The sequence below is a fragment of the Mustela nivalis genome (assembly GCF_964662115.1).
Source record: "Mustela nivalis genome assembly, chromosome: 11".
Taxonomy (NCBI): domain Eukaryota; kingdom Metazoa; phylum Chordata; class Mammalia; order Carnivora; family Mustelidae; genus Mustela; species Mustela nivalis.
The window spans coordinates 75,670,545-75,691,400 of NC_139030.1; the positions used below are offsets into that span (position 1 = coordinate 75,670,545).

At 36.5% G+C, this 20,856-nt stretch overlaps 1 protein-coding gene across 1 annotated transcript in view; it reads right to left on the minus strand.

The window, feature by feature from the left end:
• Nucleotides 1–457: 457 nt before the first annotated feature.
• The window catches only part of PSMD1 (proteasome 26S subunit, non-ATPase 1), an 89,243-nt gene continuing 68,844 nt past the window's right edge, over nucleotides 458–20,856 (minus strand). Inside the window, exons 18-24 of the mRNA XM_082690749.1 lie at nucleotides 19,843–19,957; nucleotides 16,556–16,672; nucleotides 9,693–9,795; nucleotides 5,125–5,294; nucleotides 2,831–2,923; nucleotides 1,161–1,247; nucleotides 458–631 (exon numbers count right to left, since the gene is read on the minus strand). Coding sequence (XP_082546875.1) covers nucleotides 473–631; nucleotides 1,161–1,247; nucleotides 2,831–2,923; nucleotides 5,125–5,294; nucleotides 9,693–9,795; nucleotides 16,556–16,672; nucleotides 19,843–19,957 — 844 coding nt within the window. The 3' untranslated portion in view covers nucleotides 458–472. The remainder of the gene's footprint in view (nucleotides 632–1,160; nucleotides 1,248–2,830; nucleotides 2,924–5,124; nucleotides 5,295–9,692; nucleotides 9,796–16,555; nucleotides 16,673–19,842; nucleotides 19,958–20,856) is intronic.

Sequence of the window (20,856 nt, forward strand, 5' to 3'; positions counted from 1 at the left end):
GGCAGGAAGATCCTTTTCAAATTGTAAAATTCAGTGCTCTAATGCCTGTGTATTAACTTACATTTTTCACTCTTTGTCACATTCCTGAGTTAGGTATAATTCTTATTTTCAGTAGAGGAAACTGAGGCAGAGAAAGGTTTAGTACTAGACTCAAGGTTACAAAGGCTGTAAATGGTAGAATCAGGAGTCAAACTCAGGATGTCTGATCCCAGAGTCTATGCTCCTAATAACGATGCTGTGTTAGAAAGGTCTATAGTGTGCCCTTCTGGTAGAGGAAGAATGTTTGTAGGGTTACCCAAAGGAAAAAGAAAATCTGTCCCCAAATCTACATGAAATGGGAGGGAATGTTCTCTCTTTTGCTAAGAGATTTGTATTGAGAGCTTTCTCCAATGCTTTGGAGATGTATCCTTCTCTGTCAATATACCACTGTCCCATGAATTACTATCCCACTGGTATATATAGCTTAGGGCCATCAATAACTTACTGGTTTGAAAGGCTGGTATCTACAAGTCTCTGGCATGGTCAGGACCTTAAGCTGGGCAGGCATAACTCGGGCAGGGTTATCCAATAACTGGAAGTTTGGCTCAGGTTCTTTTTTCTTCTCTTTTTCTTCCTTTTTTTCTGCTTCATCCTGGAAAATATTAAAAAATAGCCCAACAAAGGTTCACTTCTCTTCCACATCACCGAATAATGTTTGATAAAGTTTACTGAGCAACTCGTAGGCACAAGGGGTAGCTAGGATTAGATATAATGAAAGTACAACCAAAGTCATACTAGACTCAGAGGATGGAGAGGGTAACTGTGAAGGGTGAGAATCTGTGTAACTTGGTTTTAGAGGATGAGGTTTTTCTACCAGGGTAGACCAGAAAAAGAGGGTCCATTTAAACAAATGATATTCTCCTTGCTTAAAGGGCCTTTATTTCTCCCACTATCATCTCATTGTCTGAAAATTCTACACTGCCCTTCAAAACACACTTTAGTAATAGTTTTCTCCAAGAACTCAAGTATCTTCCAATTAAAACGACTGGAGTCTCTGCTTGGAACAGGATACTTATTTAAGGGAAGCCAAAAACAAGGTATGGTAACGTTCACTTAAGGAAGAGTCTGGACCATGACAGAGATAGATATATCAACCCACATGACCACCAAATTATACCTACCACTTCCATTTTCTCCTCTTCTTTTTTCTCCTTCTCTTTTTCCTTCTTTTTAGCCTTGGCAGTAATAGATAACACAGCAGTGGAAACCTGGAGGAAGCAAACAGGGTAAATCATAATCCCTTACCTACACACAAACATACAAGCCCAAAGAGAACTCGATTTGACAATACTACTTGGTTTCCTGGCAGCATCATAAAAAATCAAATCATTAGGGAATACATGGGAAAAGCAAGCAGCACATTTATTCACATTTACTATTATGGTCCTCAGGTGACTCTTCTAATTTCTGGAGGCTTGTGTCCTATATAACTTACTATTTTTTTTTTTTTAATTGTAGCCTACCTTAGATGTGGATTTGCTATCATGCAATTCTGAGATATCTGGGTGCTGCACCTTTTTTTTACTTTATAGGGAAAGCACTAAAAAACAAAAAAAATTCCTCCAAACGTGGTCATAAAGATATTCTTACCATATCAGATGTCCTACAACTGTAATACACAGTGGGTAAGTGGTTAGCCTAGAATTACCCTTCCTGATGGGTGTCCCTGAAATCAGGGTGAAAAAGACTTTGAAAGGCTGGTACTACTGGTATAAAGCTGATTTTGTTTCTGATCCAAAAGCTGGGCATTTGAAACAGAGCTGATGAAATGAGACGAGATGTTGTTGTCAGAGGACAATCATCACCCACCATCCTCAAATTTGGTCAATTATATAAATATCCCCATTTACACACAATGTTTATAGCAAATAATCAACAACTGGCTAATATGGAACACTACCTTGAGAGGAAAAAAAGGATTTTCTTAAATGTAAGGTATCAGAAAGGATAATTTTACTGAGAAAAAGTCAGGGGCAAGTGCAGCTCTCGAATGCACTATAGTTCGATTTAACACACATCAGTGAGTGTTCTCAGATACCGCTGACAGAGGAATATAAGTTGGTTATATTCCTTTCACTTTGAAAGGAAATTTAGTTAATACCTATGAAAATAAATAATGTACATTACTTTTCATCAATCACATCTCATACCCTAACCTACAGATACACTTGTACAAGTTCACAAATATATGTGTATGAAGACTCTTAATCTCATTTGTAATAGTGATTAATTAGAAATCACCTGAAAATGTGCATCAAATGAAGAACCGAGAAGACAAGTAATGATATGTATACCTAAAGGGATTGTCCGTAGCAAACAATGAGATCCATATATATTGAAATTTCTAAAGGTTATTATTGTTCTTTGTTTTATTTTAAGTAGACTACACCCCCAATGTGGGGCTTGCACTCATTGTCCTGAGATCAAGAGTTGCACATTCTATCGACTGAATCAGCCGGATGCCCCTTAAAAATTGTTAAAGTAAAAACTATAAGCTGCAGAACAGTATGTCAAAAATAATTCTATCTGTGGTGTAAAAAGTATTGAAATGTGTGGAGAAAACATTTGGAGGGATTCAAATTATGATTCCTGCAACATGGGGCCTGGATGACTGGGAGAGAAAAAGAGCTTTTACTTTACATTCTTGTGTAATGTTAGATTTTACCATAAGAAGTATTATTTTGAAAATATCTAATTTAAAACGTAAAAATATTTAAAACAAGCCCAAAGAAAATACTAAGTAGCTTCTATATATAAGTATAAATGCTCCCCAAGGGAACAAAGAACTTACCTTTTCCTTTTCTTTTTCTTTTGGTACTTCCAGAGGGGCAGGATATGCAAATGTGGATGGTTTACAGTTTGATTTATACTGAACTTTCGGCATCTGAAGAAATAAAAGAATTTTCTCCCTTACGTTAAAATAACCCAAATCAGGGGCGCCTGGGTGGCTCAGTGAGTTAAGCCACTGCCTTCGGCTCAGGTCATGATCCCAGGGTCCTGGGATCGAGCCCCGCATCGGGCTCTCTGCTCAGCAGGGAGCCTGCTTCCTCCCCTCTCTCTGCCTGCCTCTCTGCCTGCTTGTCATCTCTCTCTGTCAAATAATAAATAAAAAATCTTAGAAAAAAAAAAATAACCCAAATCAATATTTAAGAATTCTACGCTTTTAGTCAGACGTTTCAATCCAGGCTAAATGTTCTCTTATAGTACCTACAGGGATCTGTTTTCTCACAATGAATTTGTTCTAAAGTGCTTTATGGAACTGCCTGTAGTTCCCTATACTTTCCTGAAGCTCTGTGCCTGTTCAGAGGCACCTCTTCATCTCATCTTTACTGGCCGTACCCCCTGATTTAGTGGGTTAAGTCCCACTCATGGTGTGAGCATCAGATCAACTGTTACCTCCTTTGTAAAGTGTTATTTGATTACCTAACCTGCATACCTAACTTCCATGTACCTTCCTTATACCACTCCAACAACCTATACAAGTCTGTACGTTTCTGTATCACATAATCCCTCCTAATAAGAGTCTAATATGAGCCTAATGAAAAAGTTAGCTTCACATTACTTATTGAGTAGGTGTTACATTCACTAGTCTGAATTTTTCTCTATTTCCCCAATTTACACCGATAGAGAATGGTAATTGGCATCACATTCACTAGGATAAGGAATCTTGTCTTTTTCATCCCACTTTCCTTGTAGAGAATGGAAACAGAGAACAGGAAATTGTGTGTTAGAGGAAAAAGTCCCTATAGATCATGTAAGAGGTTTAACCATAGTGTTAAAGGTTAGGGATTGTGAAACCTAAAGAGTCTTCTTCTTTTTTGATTTTATTTATTTATTTGATAGAGACAGAGAGAACACAAGTAGACAGAATAGCATGCAGAGGGAGAGGGAGAAGCAGGCTCTCTGCTGAGCAGGGAGCCTGACGTAGGGCTTGATCCCAGGACTTTGGAATCACGACCTGAGCCAAAGGCAGACATTTAACAGACTGAGCCACACAGGTGCCCCTAAAGATTCTTATCTTGAAAGATAAAACTGCTCAATATTTATAAATGTGAGTAATTTTATGCTCAAACACGTAAAGGATAAATGGCTGTATAGTTAAACTGGAAAAAAAAAAAAAGGCAACTGGATGAAATAATCTTTATCAGCCATTTTCTGGCCTCCAATTTTTCCACTCTGAAATTTAACAGACCATTTTAACACAAGTGATGCCCAGATTTAAGAGTATTTGAAGGCGGGGTGCCTGGGCGGCTCAGTGGTTTAAAGCCTCTGCCTTCGGCTCAGGTCATGATCCCAGGGTCCTGGGATCAAGCCCCGTGTCGGGCTCTCTGCTCCGCAGGAAGCCTGCTTCCTCCCACCCCTCTCTCTGTCAAATAAATAAAATCTTAAAAAAAAAAAAAAAAAAGGATGGTGTGATGACAGGAGATGGGTCACCTTTAGTCCTTGAGTCATGTGACCAGTTTCTGTCAGATTCCTCAGATCCTCAACGATGGCCTTGTTTTCTGCCACTACCAGAGAGACATCCTCCCATTTTGCTCTTCCTTTTAGCTGTAATCCTTTCTTCCATCAAATATTCCAGCATCACACAACTCTGAAACATGGCCCTGTCTCAAACCTTCACTCCTTACTAAGATTTAGTTCAGGTCACCTTTCTTTCCTGCCGAAATTACTGCAATAGCATTCATTGTAATGGACTTCCACTGATACCAGAATGTTGTTTCTAGAATGGAAATCTCATCATGTCATTCTGCAAGAAATCCTTCAATAGCTCCCAAAGAACTTCAGTAATAAAACTGAATAAAACTGAAGAGTGATCTATAAAGCTTTCTCATATTTTTATATTTTCCCCTCTCTTACCATTCCCTCTCAACTGATTCATCCAAGGTTAATGCTAGTAGGGAGATTTGATTTTCAAAACTTCCACTGACACACTCCACTCAACAAGGTGATGACTCAATTTAAAGGGGAAATACAATACTGGTGAGATGCCAACTCATCTTTAAAATTTCATGAAAATTCTAATGAGTGGGTGGTTAGGATACAGTGAAGATGATACATTATAAAACCGAGGTGTTACAAACATACCTTTAAGTCCTTGTTAAGGCCAATGACACAGGTAGGGGTATAAGCCAATGACAGGAAGTGTGAAAGAGGAAACCAGAACCAGAACTGGGTAAAGACAAGGACACCAACTACAGAAGGCATATGGGTGTGCCCAGTCCTGGACTGCAAGGAGATTGTGACATTATGACCACCTGTAGAAAAAGAGAGAAACAATGAACAAAAATCTAGTAGGGTAATAAAGATATCTAAGTATTGCACTAGGGAAGCATTTAGTGATTATTTTAGGAATACAGTTCATAAAAGCTGATACAGAGTAGCTGGAATTTGTTAATGTTATATTGTAATCGGGGTAATCTAGACCTTTTTTCTATATAAGTAGGAATTTTCCAAAAACAAAGCCTGAAGGATATCAAAACTGAATATTAAATTAAATATTAATCTTTATTATACATTAAGGTTTTTAATGTCCTAAGAAGAAGTAAAACATTAGTATACATCATATTTACAAACGACAGCAAAGAGGCCAGAGGCAGATATTGTTTGCTTAGTTTTACTCTTTCTTTCTTAGTTATGTCTGAATGTAGTCAGCTCCACCATTAACTAGCCTTGTGACCTTGGATAAATCATTTTCCCTCTAAAGTCTCTTTTCCCATTGGCAAAATGAGGGTTTGGACTAGAGCACTGGAACTAGAGCTCTACCACCAACAAAAGAAAACCTTTAATCTCCATCCAACCTTTGAGTCAACTGAAAATTATTTTGCGGAAGCACAATATATGAAACAATGAAATCAAACCTAATTCTATTTAATCAGAAGTTTGGGCTGTTGAGAGGTTGAATGGCTCAGCCTGTCCTGTTTACGAACTTCATGCCACATCCCCTAGACCATCCCTTGATGGAGTGCAGAGAAACACAGTCTGAACACCAGTGAATAAGAACTAAGATCCAAGCATCAGTTCGCTGGTTCTTTACTGGACCACTTTAGAAAGTCTGAGATTCTAGGAGGCTATTAGGGGTTACAAACTTGAATGCCTTTAGGAATCGGTCAGGCAAACAAATGAGAAACCTGGCCTGGAAGCAGTGGGGAACTGAAGCAACTAGAAAGTTCATGTCGTAATTAAATAGGACATGTTACTAAAGGTATACGTCCAGAGTTGCTAGGTAATTCTACTTTTAAAAGTAGACTCTAATCTGGATTTTGTCCAAAATTTTGCACCTTGGTTAGGCAGGCAGACATGTTTAAATCCAATTTGGCCCACAGGCTACTGTATTGCAGCCTCTGGTCTATATAACAGTATTAGTGTTGGACCCCAGAACTCTGAGACACCAATCTTTTAGTTTATATAAGATACCTGATAAAGGGTATCTCAGTGGTTTAGTCCGTTAAGCATCTGCCTTTGGCTCAGGTCATGATCCCAGGGTCCTGGGATCGAGTCCTGTACCGGATTCCCTGCTCCGCGGGAAGTCTGCTTCTCCCTCTGCTCTTCTCCATACTTGTGATCTCTCTCCCTCTCAAATACATAAAATCTTAAAAAAACCCAACCCTATAAAAATGGAGCCTATTTGTGCCTAGTCACCATCCTAATTTGAATTCCAATTCTGGATCTCTATTGGTCACATTTCACTTCTTTTAACCTCAGTCTCTCCCAGATGCTGTACATTAGAGTCAGGAAGTGAGAACTAATTTTACTAAGCTAGAAAAGCAGTTCAGTTTTTTATAATAATCAAATAATCTAGATTTTATTTGGAGAAAAATCAGGTACCCTTTAATTCTGTTTTTCCAACAGGGATGAGTTATATGCATTTATTGTCTGCTTGTGCTCTTCCCTATGCTAACCACCACATTCACCAAATGCTTATTATATATTGAGAATTTTGAACAAAATACTGAAAAGAGATCCCAAGGAGCCTCTACTCTAGTGGAGAAGACAAATAACTAGATAATTAAACTAGGGCATACAAGCATTATGAGACTGAAACCTGGACACCAGTGAGGACATATAGCTAAGCATGGCATCTAACCCAGGGTGAAGGCTGGGTAGGGCAAAGGAGAGGGGAAGGCTGCTCAGAATACATGATAATATTTTTAGTTCTGAAGCTGAATTCCCTTTATTTCAGTGAAACCCATTTTCTTCAGACTTAGAAACTAAACTAGTCTTTTGTTCACGAGTCTGAGATTTAATACAAAACAAGAAAGAGTTTATCCCATTGGTAGTGTTTACACAGTTTTACAAACTTTGGTCATAAACCTTAATTTTTGGCTCTTCTCCCTGAAGAGACCAAATCATTGAGTGAATTCCCATAAACTTCAACTTCACTCATTCCTTTGAAGCTGCCCTAGAGATCCTCCATTAACACTAACTTCTGAGAGCCAGACTGCAGGACTACATGTTTTTTGTTTTATTTATTTATTTTTTTTTGCAGCTGCAGCAGTTTGTAGGACAGGATACTGATAAAGTGAAAAGGGTGAGAGAAAAATTCGGCTTGTAATAGTGAACACAGCAGTACAGAACTTTTAAGTACTGAATAACACTAAAATAAGTAAGGCGAAAAACATAGTAAATAAAAAGATAAACGGAAAGAAGCATCAAAACTTGATTGGTCCACTGACAATTCAAAGAGATACTCATAAAAGGCAGTGAAGGGAAAGGGGCTGACAGGAGAAGGAAGGGAGGGAGAGAGAGAACTTCTAATAAAGATTAAAATAAGGCCGAAACAGAGAAGTATCCTCCCCTAATTCTTTTTTTCTTTTTCTTTTTTTAATTTTTATTTTTTAAATTTTTTCTTCTCTTGGTGTTTTTTTTTTTAAATTTTTTAATTTTTTATAAACATATATTTTTATCCCCAGGGGTACAGGTCTGTGAATCACCAGGTTTACACACTTCACAGCACTCACCAAAGCACATACCCTCCCCAATGTTCATAATCCCACCCCCTTCTCCCAACCCTCCGCCCCCCAGCAACCCTCAGTTTGTTTTGTGAGATTAAGAGTCACTTATGGTTTGTCTCCCTCCCAATCCCATCTTCTTTCATTTATTCTTCTTCTACCCACTTAAGCCCCCATGTTGCATCACCACTTCCTCATATCAGGGAGATCATATGATAGTTGTCTTTCTCTGCTTGACTTATTTCGCTAAGCATGATACGCTCTAGTTCCATCCATGTTGTCGCAAATGGCAAGATTTCATTTCTTTTGATGGCTGCATAGTATTCCGTTGTGTATATATACCACATCTTCTTGATCCATTCATCTGTTGATGGACATCTAGGTTCTTTCCATAGTTTGGCTATTGTGGACATTGCTGCTATAAACATTCGGGTGCATGTGCCCCTTTGGATCACTATGTTTGTATCTTTAGGGTAAATACCCAATAGTGCAATTGCTGGGTCATAGGGAAGTTCTATTTTCAGCATTTTGAGGAACCTCCATGCTGTTTTCCAGAGTGGCTGCACCAGCTTGCATTCCCATCAATAGTGGAGGAGGGTTCCCCTTTCTCTGCATCCTCGCCAGCATCTCTCATTTTCTGACTTGTTGATTTTAGCCATTCTGACTGGTGTGAGGTGATATCTCATTGTGGTTTTGATTTGTATTTCCCTGATGCCGAGTGATATGGAGCACTTTTTCATGTGTCTGTTGGCCATCTGGATGTCTTCTTTGCAGAAATGTCTGTTCATGTCCTCTGCCCATTTCTTGATTGGATTATTTGTTCTTTGGGTGTTGAGTTTGCTAAGTTCTTTATAGATTTTGGACACTAATCCTTTATCTGATATGTCATTTGCAAATATCTTCTCCCATTCTGTCAGTTGTCTTTTGATTTTGTTAACTGTTTCCTTTGCTGTGCAAAAGCTTTTGATCTTGATGAAATCCCAATCGTTCATTTTTGCCCTTGCTTCCCTTGCCTTTGGCGATGTTCCTAGGAAGATGTTGCTGCGGTCCTCCCCTAATTCTTAACAGATAATATAGCAGAAACCAGCAAAAAACTGTAGTAGTACTGAATGAACAAGAATGAACAACTAAAGCGTTGTATGTAAAAGTACAAAGCTCAAAAACTGGCAGCTAAAAGAAATAAATGGATTATGGAATAGTAAAATGTTACTCCTAAATCCTATTTAAAAACCAATTACCCAAAGTAGCCAACCTAAAATGGCTACATCTCCTGTATGATTCCAGCTGTATAATACTCTGGAAATGGAAAAACTAAAGTTACAGAGACAATAAAAAGATCAGCGGTTGCCAGGGGATTGTATGGAAGGAGAGAGAGGAAAAAAGGTGGCACACAGAGGATTTTTAGGGCACTGAAACTATTGCCTATGATGTAATGGTGGATATATAATTATGCATTTGTCGAAACCCATAGAAAATGAACTTGAATGTAAACTAGGGACTGATAAAACCCAGCCAATTCAGTGTCAATTTCTATGAACTATAGGTTCTATGTTTTCTCTAGGAATAATTTTCCCACAGAAAACTTCCCAAACAATTCCCCAAATAATTTTCCCAATTTCTACTATGTCATATAGTTAGAGCAGATAGGTACTTCATCAGATTTAGTTTAAATAGATAAATACATCTGGAAGATTTAATATTTACCTGCATCCAGTATGCCTTGTGCCAAAATAGCGCCAAACTTGGCCATGACATCATCATGTTTATCATTGATAACTTTGGAATACAGCTGTCTGAACTGATTCACCTGAAGGAACATGCAAAAGAATTGTAGTCATATCATATTCATTTGTGGAGCCATTTCAGACCAGGGAATAGACTGTTCAAATTATAATGAAAATTGAGCTCTGAAATTCACAACATTCAAAAAGAGAGAGATAACAAACCAGGTATCAAGGCAGAAAAGTTCCATAGTTGAAATCATGGGTATTATGACTTGTCATAAGAACTGGAACACCAGTTCTGTTTTCAATCCTCATTCCCCAGTGGGTGATTCAGACTCATGGAAATGCTGAATGTGACTTTGAATCGCACCACTGTTAGCAGGCTTAAACAGTTCAAGAGAACACTGAGGCTTTAATTGTACTGTGAATAACAGCTACTTTGCTTACCATCACCCTTATAGATTTCCTAGCAGGCATAATCCTTCAATTCTGTCTTCAAGTAAACTACCCTTTAGTGAAGATGTGTGAGGCATATTTTGGATTTAGTGTATATTCACATCAAGATTTTCATTACATACACATATTAATTTTTTGAGAACACGTGCTAACTCAGGGTGGAATTACTGGAATTTTTGTTTCTTTATTTTTTTCTGTATTCTTAAAACTAATATATATTACTTTACAATTTTCTAATTGTAAATTAAATTCTATAAATTCTAAATTTATAAAATACATGTTATCAATATATTTGTGATTGCTTTAAAACTGTGTGAGTGACAATAAGGGAACTATTTTATGCTTCCTCCTTGTCTTACACTTCTGTTTTCCCACCAGTGCCTTTCAAGGGGTAGGCACCCAGGAAGAAATCTGTCTATTCAAGAAGCACGTGATCATGGAGGTCCCCAAATTTGCCCAAAGCAGAAAATAATGACTTTGAGTTTCCTAATATAATGACCTTACTTGCATGACATATTCTTTCAGAATCTCTTCCCCTCTTCACCTGTCTTGGTCTTGGAAGCCATGCTGTGCAATGCAGGGTAAGAGAGAATCAGACAGCCTTGGCTTATAAAGATCTCTCCTTCAGTAAGTCATTTAGGAAAGTTACTTAGCTTTTCATCATTTCAGTCTCTTCATCCCTATAGGGATTATAGGATCTATCTTACACAGCTGCTGTTAAGGATTATATGATGCAGTCTATATGTAATGTAATGTGTAAACAGTGTTTTATAATTCAGTAAGCAGGATTATCCTACCATACTGTGGAAGAACCCTACCAGTCACCCTTGACTATTATCTCTGCAGCCTAATACTGCTAACAAAATGTGATGAGAAAAACAATGAACTCTCTCTGCCACTACCTAGCATATAACTATTAGTGAGCCATTTTCTTCTATAGGTCTTACTTTATCTAACTATAAAACCAGCATGACTAGATTATCATAAAATTCCCTTCTAGTTTTAAAAATCCCAAGGTTTGATGCTTTTATTCTGGTTCAAAAGGTCAAATTCCTTTGATTCTGAACTTATTTTAGATGAACACTTACATTTCCTTATACAGGATGGAAATTTTATGTGCTTAAAGGTTTATGAAATAATGTCATGAACTTATAAAAAGTAACACTGGACAAAGCACTGTATGTACATCATGAGGAAGAATTTAAATATAAAACTGTACTTAAAACAATAGGAAATCACACGTTCAGTGAAACTGAAAGACAGATTAAAAATATCAATACAAATATGTCATAGGACTCTCCAATTAAGTAGACTACTTCAAAGAGCTATTTCTTACTTATCATTTAAAAATTGTTTTCCTCACATTTTATTACTTATGGAGTAGTAATTCTCATGTTATGATTCTTCATAAAGAATTATTTTAGTAGGTTAGGATAGTATCTTAAATTTGAAGGCAAGTTTGAGATCATATACTCCCTGTACATACGGATGGGAAACTGAAGCAAGATAGGTGACATGACTGGCCTGTTTGCGATCAAATAACTAACTGCAATCATGATGAGGATTATGATTTCTGGTTCAATTTCACTGTTATGAACAGTATGGTGCCTCCAGAGAAAGTATAATTTGTGGGAGAAAAATGTTTATTTCCCATTTTATATTACGAGCGTCTCACAGAAAAGACAAATTCTAGGCAATCCTGTGATCCATGCAGTCATTCTGCTGCACATGATTATCTAAAAATCCACCTTCTCCAAATTCATGCATTTTTAACATTCATCATATTTTTAAACTCTATACCTTAATACTGCTGGGGGGAAAAACACTTTCAGGGAAAAAAAAAGGGGAGAAGGAAATAAAGTTCTTTGGGGTCATTTCTGTTGGTACTTATCAGCTGGGTATGTTTCAATTTTCATCTATTTTCCTACATAGAGAAATAAAGCAGCACATCAAGGATGAGTTTTGAAGTTGTCTTCCTTTTCTCTTTTTCTGTCATTACATCTGCTCTTATGACTTCAACTATAGGTATATAACTTCTTCCATGAAATCCCTGAGGTCAGATGAATTTTGGAATTCAGAATTTGTAAAGATAACATGGTCTATATACCATACATTATGTAATACTCAAGGGAGCATGGGAGCAATACCCTATAATCAAATAAATTAGTATTTCAGAAGGAGCTAAATGACTGAACATTAACACTAACTGGGATAAAGTCTATAAATGAGTTCATAATAATTCAAGTTTTACAGCCAAATGAGTGCTGAAAAATAAACAATCCTCTTTTCAGTTTTCAGAGCTTTTTGGATTTTAGAACTGCAGATATAGGGCTATGGACTTGTGTAGTTTCTTTGTAGTTAGTTCCCAAATCTCTATCTTCAATTCTGATTTTTTCCTTTACTCTCATCTTATTTCCAGCTGACTTGCTATCATCTCAAACTCAACATGCCTAAAACAAAAATTATCTTTATCCTTTTAAGATATTGTCAATATTATCATGATTTCCCCATGATCAATATAAAAAATGATGTTTTTAGCTCCTTTCTCAGTTTTATGAGTATTATTTTGTTTACGGTAGTTGCTTGTAGCTCTTTCTATTATCATTGACACTGTTAGAGTCCAAGTTCCTACCTTAAGGTAGGAACGGTAATATAGATTACCATTTATAAAATTTTATTCTTATAATTTCATCTTATAAAAGTTCAAAGATTTCTCCACAGAAATATTATAGGTGTTTATGATGGCTCACAAAAGCCTAATCGACTCAAATTGTGATTTTAGAACTGCAAAAGCTTATCAAGCTTGGCCAAACTTGGATCCTACTGCCAAAAGAGCACCTGCCAGTTGTGGTTACTTACCTACAGCAGGTAACCCTAGGCCAGATGATATTACGCAAGGAGGAGCATCAGAGTTTTTATTTTTACACTGCAATATTTTATCTGATTCTATAAATGATAATTACGTATATGTTCAAAAATGCTAAAGGTGGATTTCACTTAACAAGGAAAACAAAAGACAGATCCTTCATAAAGAGTAGAGTTGGGTTCTTGAGTAGAAACAGTTCAAAGGACCTATAAAAAGTACATTACTCTAGTTAAAATGTTTTGAATCTCTGGTCTAAGGGCTTTCTAAATTGGGTTTGTAATCACCCAGGGGTGTATACAATGTTCCTGGGTCTATTCTGTTGAGAGTGAATGATCAAAAAAACTGGCAGAAGATGAAAGAAAAGATGTACTGGAATTAACTTAAACCGAGATCACAGTGTATATAGAACTAAGCATTAAGACAGCATTCTGCAAAAGGATGTGATGTATATGATGCTTACATAAATACTTCCTTTGGAACTTTCCACTGTGAATTTCACAAACTATCAGAGAATGTCCCTTATGGATTTCTCTGAGGGGTGGTTATAGCCTTGATGAAATTAGTACTTCATCTCCATTTTACTTCCACTTGATCTTGAGCAGTTTGCAACAACCATACACTAGGACTCTCTAGTCTTGAGAACTTACTTCTCTTTAAGCTTTTTTTTTTTTTTTTTTTAAGATTTTACTTATGTATTTTTTTGAGAGAGAGAGAGCGCACATGTATATGGAGGGACAGAGGAGGAGGGAGAGGGAGAGAGAATTTGAAGCCAACACTGTACTGAGCACAGAGCCCAATGTGGGGGGCTCAATCCCATGACTGTGAGGTCAGGACCTGAGCCAAAACCAGGAGTCAGATGCTTAATGGGCTGAGCCACTCAGGCACCCTTCTTCCAGTTTGTTAACAGCTTTTTCTTTTGAGCAAAAGTCCCAATATCATTCCAAAATAATATCAAGTTGTCTTGTTAGCAATAATCAGATAAAAGGGAGATGATATAAACGAGAGCCCACAGAAGTCCTTATAGCATGCCTGATAGCAGAAAAAAATGAAACAGAACTCAAACTTTAAGAATTCATGAGCTGAGTAAACAATTTCCCGCTAAGGAACAGTGTTTCCTGAAAAAATACTGGAGTTCTACACTGGCATATGTAGCTTTGCTTTCATAGTCAGTAGCATACACATTTAACTTTTTTCCCAGAGTTTACATTAATGGCAACAGCTAGAGCAGCTATAACTGCATGTCAGCATTCATAATTAATACTCAAGATTCTGATAAAGCCTGAAGATGGAAGTGCTCCCCACGTATTCACATCAACGAAGACGGTTCAAAGGCATTTTATGGAATGATTAAAAAATAATAATTATTTAAATTCTGTATTTTTTCCACTTTTCTAAATGTGAAAAAGTTTTATTTATTAGAGTAAATAGTTGAATGCTTTTTCAAACTACATAGTCTACCCTACACCACCCCCATTCCAAAGGACCCTGCCAGAGTTGGGGCGGAGTTTATGGTTGAAAAATCAACAAAATCCTACAGCAAAAGATGAAAAGACAGTAAAACATTTGTCTTGTTTACAGTAAAATAACATGAAAGCAACATGAGAGGTCAAAGTGAGTAAATACTATATATTACTGTTGGGGAGGTGCACTCTATGGCCTAAACTTCCTTCTTTAACAACATTACTCAATTGGGTAACTGCCAGCAGATAAAGCTCAGATCAAAAGCAGAAATAAAAGATGCAAAAGCTATTCATATTATAACTGATATATTTAAAAACAAAAGCTAAAAAGAAATGTGGACTCTCTGAAAAGATGTTTTCTCTAGAACATACAATATATGAAGTAATATTAAAACAAAATGAGAAGGTGGGATTCTATTTTTGCAATAACCCAGTTTTTAGAAGTCTTAACAAATGATTTTGACACAGAGAGAGAGAGAGCAGCACTCGGAAAATGAAATAAAAATGATAGCAACTGCTTAGAAATGGGAATCTAGGGCATCTGGATGGCTCAGTCGGTTAAGCGACTGCCTTCGGCTTAGGTCATGATCCTGGAGTTCCAGGATCGAGTCCCATATCAGGCTCCCTGCTCAGTGGGGAGTCTGCTTCTCCCTCTAACTTTCCCCTCTCTCATGCTCTCTCTCTCAAATAAATAAATAAAATCCTTAAAAAAAAAAAACGGGAATTTATTAAACAAAGTTCTATAAAATGAGAATGAATGATCAATGAGTTCTGGAAGTTTTGCTCTTCTCCATCCTCCCTCCCCCATCAATCTACTTTGCTGAAAATAAGGATGTTCTACATGTGCTTGATGAGGCAGAAGACAGTATGCCAATGGTTTTTCCAGTTGTCAATTTCTTGACTATTTTTCAAATGGAAGCAAAATTAATAAAAAAACTATTAAATGCTCTAATTTCAAATTATGAATAAAAAGTTCTGAACCTATTATATAAGGTATACACACCTATTTCATATATGAAAAGTGATCATTTTTAGTACATGTGAATAAGATCAGTGCATTTTCTCAACAAAATGAGAAGTTTTGGCTGAGGTGCTAAGATACATTAGATATCATGTTCTAACATGATGTCTGCGAGAGTGTCATGAGGATATTTTAAAACAGGTATCTCAAAATCTGTGCTGGGAGCCATCCACAAGGTACCTATGAGAAGTGGACTACAGAATGTGTGAGGGGGATTTCTGTGGGGAAAGCTGAGCTGTGGGTCTTTGTGCCTCACTCCAAACCTAAAGATGGGCTTCAGAGGGACCATGTGGAGAGCTTAATAAGATCAGTGGTCACTGTGCATGGACATATGACATGAAAAGTTAAGAGAAATTAGCTATCCACTGAGGTACTAGCAGAGAGTGTGAGGGAGATGGAGAAGAGGAGGGAGAAGATGACAGAGAGGAGGAGAGAGGGACAGGGCAAGCAAAGTTACACTGAGAACCATATACTCCTAGTTACAAGGGCAAAATATGCAGGACTGGTTCTGTGAGCAGATATGGGTCAGAAAGGAGAGAGCCGTCTTGGAGCCATGTGAATGTCTCCCAGGGGGGCAGTGACATTCTAACAGAGAATCTGGATATACTCATTTCTAAACTGAGATTGTATATACCATATAAAATGAATACAAGACTTTTTATTACCTCAAAAAGATGAATCAAAAAGTCATGGACTACCTAAATTTGCATCCTCTATCAGAGGAACAAGTTATCCTACTAAACGCATTTTAAGAGGACAGTAGGAAGTAAAAATTAAAGTTCATTTTTATGATTTCATCAACCTGTAAGTTCTAATTTTTCAAGTATGGCTAAATAGTTAAATTAACAAAGTGACTATAAATCCGCAAAAAAATGCATTTAAAGAGTGTTATATAGTTAAAGTTGTCTCTTTTACCCACCTTTTTTTACTTCTTTTATGTTTGGTGTCCACTACATTTGAGGTAAAATTGTCCTTAAACGAGGATAAGTTACTAAAGAAAAGCCTGAACCAGATCTCTTCTGGAGAATTTGTTTGCTCACCTTTGGACAAGTGATTTCAGTCTGCTGGATCATGATGAGAGCCGAAGCTATCAGAGCTCCTTGCCTCACATAGTTCACAGGGTCATTTGTCATTGGCTCTAACAAATTAATTGCTTCCTGAAAACATTAAAAAAAACTTTAAATTAAGCTGGTGTAGCTGGATTTTCAAATTAGTTACTATTATTCTAAATCGGTACTTTCATCTAACATTGTAGTGAGTTCATTAAAGACTACTTGCAACTGAGTATGCTTTAAGTTTCAATACAGTTGACCATAAGTGAGAAGGAAGCTTGTAGAACTGGTGCTCCTGTCTTGAGGTAAAAGAAGTCAAAAAGAAGGTAACAGAAAATGAGATTAATGTTTGATAAACATGTACTATTTTCCAGGTACAACAGCATTATATATGTTATCCCATATAATTCCATTAATTGTAAAACAAAAACAAATAAACAACAACATAATACAATCTTTATAAACAAAGGGAACCGAGGTTAAGAAATTTGCCCAAAGTCATGTAAGTAGAGCACTCAGGCCTGTCTGACCCCAAAATCTGAATTAAGTATCCAACTTCCATCAAATATTAGGTTAAGGTAATGTCTTTGATGATTTTGTAAGACCTAACTTAAAAAATTAAATCGATGTTTAAAAGGATTCCCCAATATTATATTCTTCAGAATAATTGGTTCTATGAAAAAGGGATTCCTTGGTGAAATTTAAGTTTGGTAGTTCTGGAGTACTATATATCACTGTCCCTTGCAGGTTCAAAATATATACAGCTTATCAAATACTCTCTGAATGCACACCATACCAAAAGATCCAGAGCCTCATTAAAGAAATTACTCAAACTTTGTTTATCCTAGCATTTGTTCACTATATTTGACCAAGAACTCTTTTGCCCTATGTAAGTTCTGTTAACAACGTGCAGAAATTTTGTTAAGTGCCACTTTATAGGATTCCTTATAAGGTCTTTGGTAGATATAAATCCAGAGGAAAAAAGCAATGGGTTAACAAAATTATCAAATTTATTTCTTAATACAGTATGCCATTTCTTAAATATCCTTTGTTTCAAGGCCAAGGAAGGAAAGAACAAGTTGAATTCTTTTTTTTTTAGGCAAACAACTTCAGATTTCTTTACATGTGGATTCATTTATTTTAAAAATCAGAGCTGATAACAGATAATACGTGTAACAGATAAGAGTATTCTTTCTCCCCATTTCAGTGAAAGATGTCATGACATTGTGCAGAGTTTTTTAAACACACTCATAGTACTGTCAATACTTTTTATGAGGTAGTCATGATAAAAATATAAGCAAATTTCCAACTTATAAGTTAAAAGACACTAACTTGGTCTTTGAGGTATGTGATACAACCTCAAAGATACATTTTAGAACATAAAAAAACTTTTGAGTTTTTAATAAATAAAAATAAGACACCAAACCTTGGTCAAATAGGTATTGTTAGATAGGTCAGATAGGTCAGGTATTGTTAGATCGGTTATATAGGTCAGATAGGTAATTGTTATATAGATCACACAAACTATCTAGAAATAAAGCAGACCTGTTTAATATGAGTAATACAAATTTTTCATTGAATTAACTTGTCAGGTTCTGTGTCTCAAAGAACATTTGCTCCTAGACATCATATTAAGTTCACAATAATCTGGAAAGAAAAAAAAATCTAATATACATTTAACTTAAGAGGCTTAACATAAATGTCTACTGAAGATCTGAATGGGAAATACTTTATAAAACATCCAACATAATTTTCCTTTGTTTACAGAGCAGATGTGTTCCAGAAAAAAATGAAGGCCAATTTCTATAAACTGTATTTTATAAACCCAATGATATTTCTAATAAAACTGAAGATACATTCTCAGGTAAGAAATCCCGCCTCAAAAAAACACTTTAAAAACAAATCTCTGTGAGGACAGAAACTATGTTCAACTCATTCACCCTCATATCCTTAAAGGATCTTCCCTCCCAACACTGATTTGAAAAATATTTACTGAATGCCTACTATGTGTCAGGTCTGACTTTAGGTTGTAGCAGTGAATATTCTGTTCTTAGGGACCTCACATTTCAGGGCAGAGACAGACAATAAATAGATACGTGTAATAAAAATGTCAGGTGGTGATAAGTCCTATGAAGAAAAAACAAAGCAGGGTAAGGAGATGAATGAGAATACCAGAAGGGGATGTTTCTCTACAAATTTTTATGCAATTTTTATCACATATAGTGAAAATGCCATTTTAATTCCTAGCTTTAGTAAGGTTTTATGTGACTAGAAAAAGTTATTTGTATCCAATACTAATACTCTTTATTAGAGAAAAAGTTGAGCAAATTAAAATTTAATTCCTGGACTCAATCAGTAAGTAACTATATTTTATTTTATTTTATTGTGGACAAGAGAGAATTAAAAACAATGACTCCTCTGATGTAAAGACACTGGGAGCATAATCTAGCTATACTTGTGTTCTTTATGTTCTCGTTCTCATTATGCTTGTATTCTCTCTCTCTCTCTCTCTTTCTCACACACACACACACACACACACACACACACACACACACACACACACCCATGCATGCACATACTCCATTAAAAGAAAAGATCATGTTCTGGGGAGTGGTTAAGGTATATGGGTTTGTGCTATGAAAGGCAAAAATGAGATGATTATGTCATTGCTGTGAATGAAAAATACTTGTTTAAGCAAGAGTGCATTTCTTTATCAATCCCATGATGAATTGTATTTCCCAGTCATTTGCTTGCCTAACCCGCTCTTGATTCTGTCACTTTTGAGGATTTAACAAGTATCAGGTTAGCTATTACGTTTGCGAGAATAATCAGGGAAATAGCAGTTAAATGATTTTCTTAAAACAAAAACAAAAAAGGAAGGTTAGCTGATTTGGACGGTCTCATTCAAGAAGGTTGATTTCCACAATATTAATCATGCCAATTAAACATGTAAATTACCATGTAAAGTGACCAGAGTAATTCTTCAAAGAAAAAAAGTATTCTATCTTCTTTTTTTAAAGGAAATCAATGGTTTCAAGAAGAAATTCAACAGCATTGTTTCCATTACAGTCACCCACGCAATGTGGTGGTTTGTTCTTAACCGGCTTAGAGGAACCCAGCATGTGAGGAAGGTAGTTCTGGGAAGCTTAGTGAGACAAGTTAACTCTTATAGATCACACCACACTTACATTTTTATGGTGGCTATACAAACTTTTCTGCAAGGGAAAACAGTCTGGTGCAAGGAAAGAACTGACCCAACTGGCTTTGGGCTTTACCTTGTTTCCTGTGCCAGCACAGCAGATGCCCAGGGCCATAGCAGCTCCATAACGCACGTGAGGATTGTAACTCTCTGACAACAATGAAACAACACTGGGGCACTGTTCAGGGGTCCTGATAAGAAACAGAGGAAATGAAGACAGTGTTAGAGGTAAAATATTTTAAATAAAGATGGAAGAATTTAAACCTTTTTTTTTTTTTTTTAAACTGTATGGGGAACAACAGTTATATTTCACATAGAAGTTGGGAGAATAAAAAAACCACCCATGGAATTCTAATTATTGATATTAAAAATCTATTTTCTGTATCCTGAGAATACAGAGAAAGAAAGCAGAATATAGCAGTGATTCCTCAACCATAACTCTGCATTAGACCAAGCATTACAGTCATTCCTTTGTGCCTCCTCCATAATGGGTAATAACCATGAGGGTGTGGAGGGCACATAATGCTCTACATGGATCTTACTTTGTGTTTTGTATCAGAAGACAAAAGCTGTTATACAGACTCAGGGATGTTTCCAAAGCTGCACAAAAGATCTGAATCACCCAGTATAACTCTGATTGAATATCAAATTGGTAAATATGCCTTGATAATGAAAAAATTCTGCTTTTTTTCTTTAGCAACTATTGTTGTGTTGATAAGGACAGAATTTTTTTTTAAAGTTTTATTTATTTATTTATTTGAGAGAGAGCAAGAGAGCGTGTGTTGAGTGTGGGAAGAAGCAGAGGGAGTGGGACAAGTAGACTCCATGCTGAGCGCAGAGCCTGACATGGAGCTTGATGCCATGACCCTGAAACCATTACCCAAGCCGAAATCAAGAGTCAGACACTCAAACAACTGAGCCACCCAGGTGCCCCAGAAATTGTTCTTTTCTCAACCTCTTCATAGCTCAGCAAAGACAAAAAAACCCAGGAAAACCCTAACTAATGAAATACCTGACCTCAACTTTATAGTGGTTACTCTTCAGGGGCAGCAGGATGAGGATAGTAACTAGAAGAGAAGTAAGGGGCACC